The sequence below is a fragment of the Chrysochloris asiatica genome, unplaced genomic scaffold (genome assembly GCF_000296735.1).
Source record: "Chrysochloris asiatica unplaced genomic scaffold, ChrAsi1.0 scaffold00137, whole genome shotgun sequence".
Taxonomy (NCBI): Eukaryota; Metazoa; Chordata; class Mammalia; order Afrosoricida; family Chrysochloridae; genus Chrysochloris; species Chrysochloris asiatica.
In genome coordinates this window covers 454,965-466,614 of record NW_006408655.1, presented here as the reverse complement: position 1 = coordinate 466,614, position 11,650 = coordinate 454,965, and the positions used below count along the sequence as shown (strand labels likewise).

The 11,650-nt window shown below is 37.4% G+C and overlaps 1 protein-coding gene across 1 annotated transcript in view; it reads right to left on the bottom strand.

Moving 5' to 3' along the window:
* The window catches only part of STAM (signal transducing adaptor molecule (SH3 domain and ITAM motif) 1), a 100,684-nt gene that overhangs the window by 61,640 nt on the left and 27,394 nt on the right, over nt 1-11,650 (bottom strand). The window contains exons 2-3 of the mRNA XM_006869904.1: nt 5,241-5,325; nt 5,169-5,190 (exon numbers count right to left, since the gene is read on the bottom strand). Of these exons, the coding sequence (XP_006869966.1) occupies nt 5,169-5,190; nt 5,241-5,325 (107 nt within the window). The remainder of the gene's footprint in view (nt 1-5,168; nt 5,191-5,240; nt 5,326-11,650) is intronic.

The window sequence follows — 11,650 nt, the reverse complement described above, 5'->3', positions numbered from 1 at the left end:
TTTTATTAGGGAATAGAGGTTTAAAATAATAAAAAATTTAAACTTCCATTTATTTTAGATCTAATTCAACAATATGTGAGAGAGCTTCAAAAGGTTCATGGAAAAATAATTCTATTATCTTTTAATTTCATTTTCCCATCAATTTTTGCAGCTCTCATACACAAATTATAAATCATTTAAATTTAACTACAGATATTCACATCTTCCTGAAAGTGAACAGCTTTTCCTGAAGTTTTCTATAATCATCCAGAATCTGTCCTCTTAAAAGAGATCTCTACAATTCATAAAATTTCACACCTACACACAGCATAACAGTTTTTGAGTAACTTAAGACTGTTGGCTAGAATACAAAACACCTATGAGCTGTATTTCAATCTGCTCCATTCCCTATAAGGAGCCTTGGTTGTGTAGTAGATTATAAGCGGGGCTGCTAACTGCAAGGTCAGTAGTTCAAATCTACCAGTCGCTTTCTGCCCATAAAGATTTACAGCCTCAGAAACCCTATTCAGGATTGTTACGAGTTGGAACCAACTCGGGTGTCACACCATCACCACCACCTTCTCTTCAACCTACTTTATCCTGGATCTGTCTTAGGAAAACTTGTCTCTTTTATTCTTCTCACTTCATTTACATGTCTCATCTCAGTGTTCTCCAATGCACGTCAGGTGCTTAGAATACTTTACCAAGAAGCTACAATATTGCTAAATATTCTTACCCTACCATCAGAATCCCAGCTAACATTAAACAAATCTCCCTAAATTCTCCCTATAAAGTAATTGTGTTTACCTTTTTAAAAATGACATACTAAGTATTCTATTCAGTAACCTATAGTTTATTGCTCAACTGAAATGAAGCTTAAAAATTTATTACTAACTTGGTCTGAGATACAACCCAACTCTGTAATGCTTATCCAGAAGGCACAGTTATACTAACAGTGCTTAGAGTTCATAATAATTTAAGGGGCCCACAGAAATGCTTTAACTTCTTTTACAATAAGAAAAAATGAACTTCTAGTAGTTTGGAAAATAGTCTCAAGTTTTAAAGAGGAAAAAACGAAAATGTTCTAATACGTAATGTAATATTTGTCTTTATAACAAGTCATTAAATATTTTTTTTTTAATGGAGGACGGGGCCTGTGAAGGCAAAAGCACTTAGGATACACAGAAATCATAATATGACCCTGATTCATAATATGATTTCCATTTTTATCATTTCCTATTATGAGCTATCAAAGTACACAACAAGAATGTAAAAACACAATTTGTTATTGATGACATTGATTTTAAAGAGAAATTACATACATGAGTAAATGCTAAAGACTTTAGAGAGTTTCTTAAAATATAAAATTTAGAATAGTATCCTGGTTATTACTTAAGTCTTTTAAACAACTCTATTGACGAAAGTAAGAACCCTGGTTGCACAGTGGTTAACCAAGAAAACATCGGTTCGAACCCACAAGCTACTTCACGGGACAACACAAGGCCATCTGCTTCCGTAAAGATCATAGCCTAAGAAATTCTACAGGGCAGTTCTGTAGGTCTGCTTTGAATGCTTTGTTTTGTTTTGTTTTCAACCAACACAAGCTGCAAAGAGTAATCCTATTTACATAAACAGATAAATAATTTGTAATTAACGTAATGAGAATTTAAAATAACCATGGAGCGGTAGGATAAGCACTGGACTGCTAACCGCAAGGTCAGTAGTTCCAACTCACCAGCAACTTCATATGAGAAACGTGAAACTTTGTGCTCCTGCAAAGATTTATAATCTCAGAAGCCGTGTATAGTAACATTATGAGTCGGATTCGAGTCAATGACAGTGGGTTTGGATAGAATAGTAACTGTTACAGAAAGGAAGGAGAAAATGAGGGAGATAGGGAAAATGCACTAATAAAAAGAACAATTACAGAAATACAGCCAAGCCCTCATTACTTCATTCAATAAAAATGAAAACATCACATAAGAAAATTTATAAATTTAGTATGTCATATAATATTCCCAAAAGATAACTCAAATAATAAGAAACAATTTTAGTAGTAAATCAGCATACCTAAGCCTACTGACACTAGATTTAAAAAAACACCAAATAAAAAATTATTGTTAAAGCTACAGATTAATAAGCTGTTAATATTTGAGGACAAAATACATGCTTCTGGTATAGTAATATTAACATAAAGATAAACAAGCTGATCTTTACACCACCTTCATTATGCATCATAGAAAATTCCAAATGGGTTGTACATCTATTTTTTAACCAGGGAAAAAACAGAACATTCCATTAATTCAAGCTTAGAGTTCATAACAATCATGGGTAAGTGTCTATAAAATGAAGAATACTCAAGTAAAGCTAAAAAGAAAATCAACATGTCACAACTGTAAAGACAGAAGTTTTGTAACAAAAAGGGAGGAGTAGCTCATCTTACAATCCAGAAACAGAGAACCCTAGCACCATCAAGGAGAAGAGCTGGAGCGGAATGTGGGACCCTATCCTATCCAGAGAAACAGTGACACCAAAGAGGGAGGCAGAGATGAGGGCATGGAGAGATGGAGCAGCTGAGGACTCTAGACTCATGGAAAGAGAAAGGCTGTGTGCTGGCTGCCAGGAGGTAGGCTTGCAGATGTGCCCTTTGGTTGTTTAAATCATTATATATACCTGAGTGTTTTTGTGTCCATGCCCCCACGCCCTCCAAAAAAAAAAGCAACACACAGAGGGAACAGAAGAAACTACTGTTGAAAGATGATGCACAGAGATTGTAATCATTGCAATGAAACGATGAGTGTAAAACTGATATTCTCCCATGAAAACTTACACTCAATTCACAATAAAAACTTAAAAGAACTTAAAAAACAAAAGTCAACAAAGTTGAAAGAATTCTAGATAAAAATATTTCATCTCTAAAACATACAAAGATGAATCTGAGTCGATATTCAGTCTTCATCAGACAAACTATTACAAAAATATGACCTGAATCAAAAACAGGCAGAGTAGCAGCCATTTAATATTTAACCGTGTGCCAGGTACTGTTTTAAATACTATATCTATATATAGCATAGCAACCCCACTTATGAAGTAGATACTGTTTTTATTCTTACGTAGCAAACTAGGAAACTAAGGGCCAGAGAGTTACGTAATTTCCCAATGTGACAGAGCTAAATGGCAGTAGAGGACTGAAACCCCAGTAGTCTGTCACTCCTGAGTTAATGTTCTCAGTCACTAAGCTATGTACTTCCTTCCTCAATAGAACAAAAATTTATGGGACTATCAAATCAAAGTTTATAAAATATAAACTACTATAATACATGACAGAACATGAATTAAGAAAGGTTTTGATAGAACATTTTCAGGATTCAGAGAATCATATTATTAAAATCTTTGTGGAAGAAGTGATCTGTATAGGGGCTCTGTCAGACTTTTATAAAACACATAGAAGATGGGAGAGGAAAGCATTCCATGCTGAAGGAATACAATGACCAAATGCATTAAGAAAAGCAATGACAACTCATATTATTGAAAAGAATGATATGTAAGAGAGAAGTACATAAAAAACATTCCCACTTTTCACTTATTAATGTGGTTAAGTTTCTAAAACCAAGGTGTTAGATAAAATCAGGGCTATGCAAAAGTGGAATCTGATTTTATCACCTCACTCCCTCACCTGTACTATGCATGTCCCACAGGGTCCCTATTGAGGTCATGTGCCATCATCATCATCTTCCAGAGCCAATGTGGTCTACACACCAGTCCTGTCCCTCTCCTGTGCTCACCAAATTTTCAGGATGGGTGACACACTGATTCATCTCCTCAATGACCTAAAAATACCCTTAGTGGTTGTGTTAGAAATAGAGGACTCCCTGTGCCTAGGTATGAGAGGGAGGGAGCACACTGCCCACTGGTCCCCTGGTCAGTCTCTTGCCTGAGCACCCCTGGTTCTTGCTGGATGGCCCCGCTCACATCTGCCTCCATGATAATCGACAATCCAGAGCTTCCTCCAAGGCCATAAGGACCAGACACTGTCTCGCCTCTACCACTGACCTTAAACAATACTTGCCACTGGCTATTCACCCACTGACCTCACCCGTGCCCACCCAGAAATGTAAAAGGAGGGGCAGGAGGAAGAGCTAAAGTAGTATCCATTAAAGTGTTAAGATTACTACCAGATAAGGTTGGAAATGCAAAGGTAGATGTTTTGGAACAAGGAAGGGAGTGATTAATTCTCCAGGCTAGGAGCGGAGGTCTCTGGGACCATCAACGGAGAAGAGCCGAGAGCGGGACCCTACCCAGAGAAACAGAGATGCCTGAGATGGAGACAGAGACGATAATGAAGCCGCTGGGGACTTTGGATCCAGAGAGGGAAAGGGACTGTGGGCTGAAAACAAGGGGGGGGAGGTGGGGTGGAGGAAGTGTAGGAGGCGGGCTTCTAGGATATACCCTTTGGTTGGTTGATGACTGGAACCATGGCAATGAGATGACATACAATAGAATGAATGTAAAACTAAAGTTCTCTCATGTAAGCTGCCATATAATTCACAATAAAACATTAAAAAGAAAAGATTACTACCAGATTAAATGTAATATAGCAGTGGTCCCTCACCTTTTCAACATGAACAAACTCAATCAAAACAATAATATTTAAATGGTAAGACAGAGTAAACAGAGCTGTGAATCACTGGACATTACCATCCCAGGACAAGCAAATCCTTCATCTATATACCAGTTAACACAATCATGAAAATGTTTTGAAAGTATTGTAACATGAGGGGTCATCAGGAAGTTCATGGAAAAATGGACTTAAAACATAAGGGAATTTCCCCACAAATTTCTGAAACTCCCTCATGTAAGCCAAAAAGTTCCAGACTTTCCCTAATCTGTCCCTCTTTCAATAGTACTCATAATTTGGGTGAATGAAAGAGATGAGATGAAAAGAAAAAAAAAATCTCAAAAATAACCATGAAATTTGGTAACTAAGAAATCACTAATGACTTTAAAATGAGTGAAAAAAGCCAGATTTCAGAAAGTAAATATGGACAAGGCTGAGTAATTAAGAAAACAATGTTTTTACCAGTTATGCTACCCTAAAGGAATAACCTAAGTGGCATGATTCTTCAACTCTTTCTAGCAAAAAAATTCTCTTTTTAAACTAAATTTCAACTTTAATATGCATGATCTACCTTGTCTTTGTCATCTTCATAGCTATCAAAAGGAAGAATAAATTAAAAATCCTTTTAAATGGAAACACTTACCCAGTGCGAGACTGACCAACTTTATCACAAATGTCCAAAATGAGGCCCCAGTCTTCAGCAGTATTCATCTCACTGGTTGCTTTTTCTACAGATTGTAAAAAGAAATCATAAAAATATTATAAAACAGACCTTTAAAAGGTTTATGAACACATTCAAATTACCAAACTACAGTGTAATTAAATCTCAGTAAGTCAGAATGTTGTTGTTGTTGACAGCTGAACTCCCTGTACAATTGAACAAGACACTGTCAGTCCTGTGCCATCCCCATGTTCATCTGTGATCGACTGTTACAACCCATAGGGTTTTCACTGGCTGATTTTTGGAAGTAAATCTCTAAATCTTTCTTCCTAGTCTCTGTGAGTTTAGAAGTTTTGCTGAAACCTGTTTGGCTTCAAAGCAACAAGCATGCTTCCACTGACAGACAAGTGGACAGACAGGTGGTGGTGACTGTGCATCAGGTGAACTAGCCAGGAATGGAACGTGGGTCTTCCACGTGGATGGAGAGAGTTCTACATTGAAAATAGTTGCCAGCAATATGAATATGAGCTGAGATGTTAAAGCTCAAGTTTTTGGAGAGGGATGAGTGGAGTGCTTGCCCTTATCTATAACATTTATTTTCCCCATTCACCTCAGTTGGTTTTTACTTACCATAAAAAATAAATCATTGGGTTTTCCTTATTTTTTTAAAAAAAATACAGTATTTGTTGCTGTTGTTTAAATGCTGTGGACTCAGTTCTGACCCACAGTGACCCTGGAACAGGGTTTCTGAGCAGTGACTGGTGAGCTTGAACCACTGACCTTGTGGTTCAAACCAACATTGCATTCTAATGCACTAAGCCACAGTGCCACACCAGGACTCCATATATACCCTCATGCAAACAGAATAAAACAAGAAGCTTTATTATCTAATAACTGTTAGCCACTCTTGCCGATAAAGAAACACAGGATAGGCATGTTGTTGTTGTTATGTGCCACAAAATCACTTCCGACTCATAGCGACCCTGTACAGGGTTTCCGAGGCTATAAATCTTCATGAGAGCAGAAAGCCTCATCTTTCTCCCGCGGAACAGCTGGTAGTTTCGAACTGCTGACCTTAAGGCTTGCAGGTCAATTCGTAACCACTACACTACCAGAGCTTAGATCTGTAATAAACTCCTGGTGTGGTGCTGTGGGCTAAAGCGTCAGACTGCAAAGTCGTTTGAACTGCAAGGTCGGTGGTTCAAGCTCACCAGTTGCTCCTTGGAAACCCTATACAGGGTCACTATGGGTCCAAATCGACTCGATGGCACTTAACATCAATTGGGTTCTCAAGAAAAGTTATGTTGGCATCTTAATGCATACACTATGGACTGTAGTTCTGTTTATAAAGAGTCCTCATACTGAAGTAGGATAGATCCTAATCTTATTTAACTGGTATCCTAATAAAAGATACAGAGGCAGGGTGCCAGGCCCTATCCAAAGTGGCTAAAAATGTGAAAGAGAAAGCTAAAAATAGGTTTTTGTTGTTGTTAAGTGCCATCGACTTGGTTCTGACCCACAGTGACCCTGTATAGGGTTTCCGAGGAGTGACTGGTAAGCTTGAATCACCGACCTTTGCAGTTCAAACCAACTTTGCAGTCCAGAGCATTAACCCACAGCGCCACACCAGGACTTCAAATCAGTAGGTAGAAGTTTAAAAATTAGACAGAAAAAGTGTCACCGACAAAATGTAAAGGCCCCAACTAATCAAGTTGAAAGAAATGTAAAGATACTAAGGCATAGAAGAGTTTCATAGAAGGATTCTTGACATGTTTAGAAAACAAGACAGGACAGGATTAATAAATTCTGCTTCTATATAAGTAGATAAAGTCCAGAGTAAAGTTATAAAACAGAAAAAGAAATATAATGAAGAATCTAGCTAACTAAAATACAGACTACTTTCTGAAAGGTTGGAGTAACAGAAGAGAACAACACAAAAACATAAAATACCAGGTTACATGTTCTTATTAATCCAAGAAACGTAAGAGACAAGAAAGGGTTTAAACAAGGGAATAATCCGTTCAGAACAGACTTTTAAAAATCATTAATCTGTTGCCAGTATGTAAAAATGGTTTCAGAGAGGGAAAACAATGAGGACCTACTACTACTCTGGAAACGAAATGGGCTACTTAGAACGCAAGTGTGTAAATGCTGTTCAATTTTGTTCAGGCTTGGGGATAGGTCAAAAAGACAACTGCTGATTCAGTTACAAGCTGTTCAAGCTTCCATAGCATATTGCAAATCCTTGAAAACAATACCAATTTCTACTCTGGTAATTTTTTCAATAGCAGTGCTCTTAGCATGAATGCTCTTAGCGTAATAAATGCTAAATCGAATTTGAATTCATAAAAGTTATAGAAACAATCACATTGCTGTTAATTCTGACTCATTGTGACTATGGAACCTAGTAGAACTGCTCCTCTCAGAGAGCAGTTAGTTGTGTGCTTCTTCTCACAGAGCAGTTAGTTAGCAACAGAATGCTTAACCACTGCACCACCAGGGATCCTTAGAATACATGCTGCTGTTTAAGTACCATGAAAGCTGTTATAACTTACAACAAACCGGTATCGGGTTTCCAAGGACCAGGTGATGGGTTTAAACCATTGACTTTTCAGTTAGGCAGCCTAATGCTTAACTACAGTGCCACACCAGAAATCCTAGAAATGCATTATTGTTGTTGTTAAGTAAGTACAGTAGAGTAGATTTTGATTCATAGTGACCTTGTCTAGGTTTGCTGAGGAGCAGTGGTACATTTTCACTGCCGAGTTTGCAGTCCAGTGCATTATCCTGTAGTACCATACCAGGATTGCTTAGAAATGCACAAAGCCTTTTAAATTGTATCTTCTTTTTGTTAAGTGCCATCCAATCAGTTTCGACCCATAGCTACCCTGTATTGGGTTTCCAAAGAGCGAACCTCGTAGATCAAAGCAATTTTGTAGTCCAGCATATTAACCCACAGCACGCACCACGCCAGGCCTCCAAATTGTATCTAATCCAACAGTTTTCAACCTTTACTTTTAATTCAGATATGGTTGATGGTTATGTGCCGTGGAGTCGGTTCCGACTCACAGTGACCCTGTACAGGGTTTTCGAGGCTGTAAATCTTTACGGGAGCAGAAAGCTTCATCTTTCTCCCGCAGAAGAGTTGGTAGTTTCGAACTACTGACTTTGCAGATTGCAGCCTGATTCATAACCACTAAGCTAATATATAACATACTACTTTAAAAAAAGAAAAATATCTTACCTTAAGTACAAGAAGCCCAATATGTAAAGCAAATCCAAGTGGAGCTGTCCTGAATGAGGAATCTTAAAGCTCTGTCCCATGGGATTTCAACCTCTCTGAAGCCCAAAAGGTTAAAAGAGTCATCTTAACCTATATTCCCCAATCCAGCAATTACTTTATTTTACAGAAGGAGAACAAGTTTTTACTTTGCTCTGGTAGTACATTTAACAGTTTATGCTTGACAACCAACCTAAAGACTGGTGGTTTAAACCCACCCAGTGGTACTATGAAACAAACTCCTGGCAATCTGTTTCCATAAAGATTACAGTTAAAAAAAACAAAACCCTTGTAGAGCAGCTCTACTCTGTAATACATGTGGCGTTGCCATCAATGCATCAGCAATAGGTTTTGTTTATATTGTTTGACTGACTAGCAGGCAAGTAACTTGTTTTTGGAAAAGCCACAATGAATTTTTTTTAAAGAAACATATATAAATCTTAAAATCTATCACCTATCTAAAAATAAAAGCTACACTTATTAAAACGTAACTTATTGAAAAGTTAATGTTTAACTTAAAAATGCCAGGCTTATGCCTGATCAAGTATAAACTTCCAATATCAAAATTGAGTATGATTTTATAGTTCCTAAAGTACCTAGGTGTGGCGCTGTGGGTTAATGCGCCAGACTGCAAAGTTGTTTAAACCTCAAGGTGGAAGTTCAAGCTAACCAGCTACTCTCGGCAAACCCTATATTGGGTCACTATGGGTCAGCATCAACTCCACAGCACTTAACAACAACAACAAAGTACCTAGGAATGTCTGGAATAGTCATTAGCAGCTATAATGTTAAGTAAGTACTTACAAACTATCTTCTTTACTTTCCTACACATAAGTAGGATCAGCAATAGACTCAAATTTGTATACATGTCAGAAATTCAACTCATCGCAGAACTCAATACTACTTACATAATTTACTGAAGTTCTTCAAAATTAATAAATGTAATAGCACACTTCTTTTTCATTATCAAATCACAAATATTTTTAAATTAGTGAAACAGAAAATTACTAGTTCGACATGGTTTTGCAAATAGCAAATAAAGTAAACAATTATTTTCTAAGAGAAAAACAGGGTTTGTGGGAAAAGAAAATGATAAAAATAACTCGTAACAATGCTTCATAATGATTTAATTTTATCCCCAGATTAGTCCTACATTAATTCTCAAAAGGCAGTTGTTCGAATAGAACAGAACACTGAATGGCAACGATTGTGAGGTTGGCACAGGACCGGGCAGTGTTTCATTCTGTTGTGCATAGACTGGGTCACTATGAGTTGGTACCAACTAGACAGCACATAACAACAATTCTCAAAAAACAAACAAACAAAAAAGTGATTGAGAAATCTGCCCAGATGTAAACAGCAAATTTGAAGCAAAAGATCTCTTTAAAGTATTAAAAGGCAAAAATGCCATGCTGAAGACTAAGATATGCCTCACATGCATGCAAAAACAGGACAATGAAAAAGGAAGATTGAAGGAAGAACTGATGCATTATAATTGTGGTTTTGGTGAAGAATACTGAATACAAAATACACCAAGGACTGCAAAACAAACAAACAAAAGAACAATCTAAAGACCGAATGTTCCTTAAGAGACAAAGATGGTGAGACTTTACCTTGCTTAATTACAACAGGTCATTTAGAGAGATCCAATGAGGGAGAAAGGCATCATGCTTGGTAAAGTTGAGGGTCAGTTACAAAGAGGAAGTCCCTCAATGAGATGAACTGGCAGGGGACTGTAACAATGGGCTCAAACACCATGTTGCTGTTGTTAAGCGTGTGGAGTCGGTTCCAACTCATAGGTGCCCTGTATAGGGTTTCCAAGGAGCAGCTGGTAGGTTTGAACCACAGACCTTGCAGTCCAGTGCATAATTCTGCAGCACCATATCAGGACTCAGGGGTCGGCACAGCAGCAGGCAATGTTTTGCTCTATTATACATACCACAGCTCTCTGTGAGTCAGAGCAGACTTCACTGCACCAACAAATCACACAGAAAGAGCTTTGTTTGAATTTCAAGAGTCTTCTCATTAGCCTGGACATTTTTTTGTGTGGATAAGGAGCTATTTTTAAGTTTTCTCAAGATCTGTGACCTTCAGTGGGAGGTGAGAAATGCTGACAGGATGACTACCCAGCATGCTCTGGACACAGGTAAAGGACTGGAGATTCAATCAGCTTGGAGATGAACAGTTCCTTAAGAAGATCATTGAGGAAAATAAATCTTAAAGTAATTAATCATTTTGAGAATGTGAGAACCAATTCTTGAAAAAAGTTTCAACAAATAACCCTGGATCTCCTGATTACTGGAAATCATACCTACAACAAAGAAAAACAAACTAAGCTCTGCTAAAAAGAAAGGGAAGTTGCCACCAGAAGGAACAGCAGCATGGAAGTGCTTCGAATTAGAACACAAAATAGAGATGAAACCTAGAAAACATCAGAAAGAACAGCTTTGAGGATTATAAAACAGAGAGAGAAGAAACAAAGAGTAGTATTTCTTAACAATCCAGTGAAACCAGATTTTAATATAGCTATATGTTGGAAGGCACTCAAAATGCAACTGGGGAAGAGCTGCCTCCTCAAAGTAGAATTGACCTTGATGACAAGAATGGAGTAAAGCCCGTGGGAGTAAAGCCCTCGGAACCTTCATTTGCTGATAGGGCACAACTCGAAATGAAGAGACACAGCTATAAATATCCATTAATAATCGGATCATGGAATGAACAAAGTATGACTCTGGGAAAATTAGAAATTGTAAAAAAAATGAAATGGAATATATAAACATCGATTATCTTAGGCATTAGTGAGCTGAAGTGAACTGGTATTGGCCATTTTGAATCTGACAACCACAAGGTTTACTATGTCGGGAATGACAAATTTAAGAGGAATGGTGTTGTGTTCATTGTCAAAAAGAACATATCAAGATCAGTCATGAGGTACAATGAATACTGTCTGTGATAGGATAATATGCATGCACCTACAGGGGAGCCATTATTACTCAAATTTATGCACCAAGCACTAAAGCCAGTGAGGATGAAATAGAAGAATTCTACCAATTTCTCCAATCTGAAATTGAACAAACATGCAATCAAGATGTATTGATTATTACTGGTGATT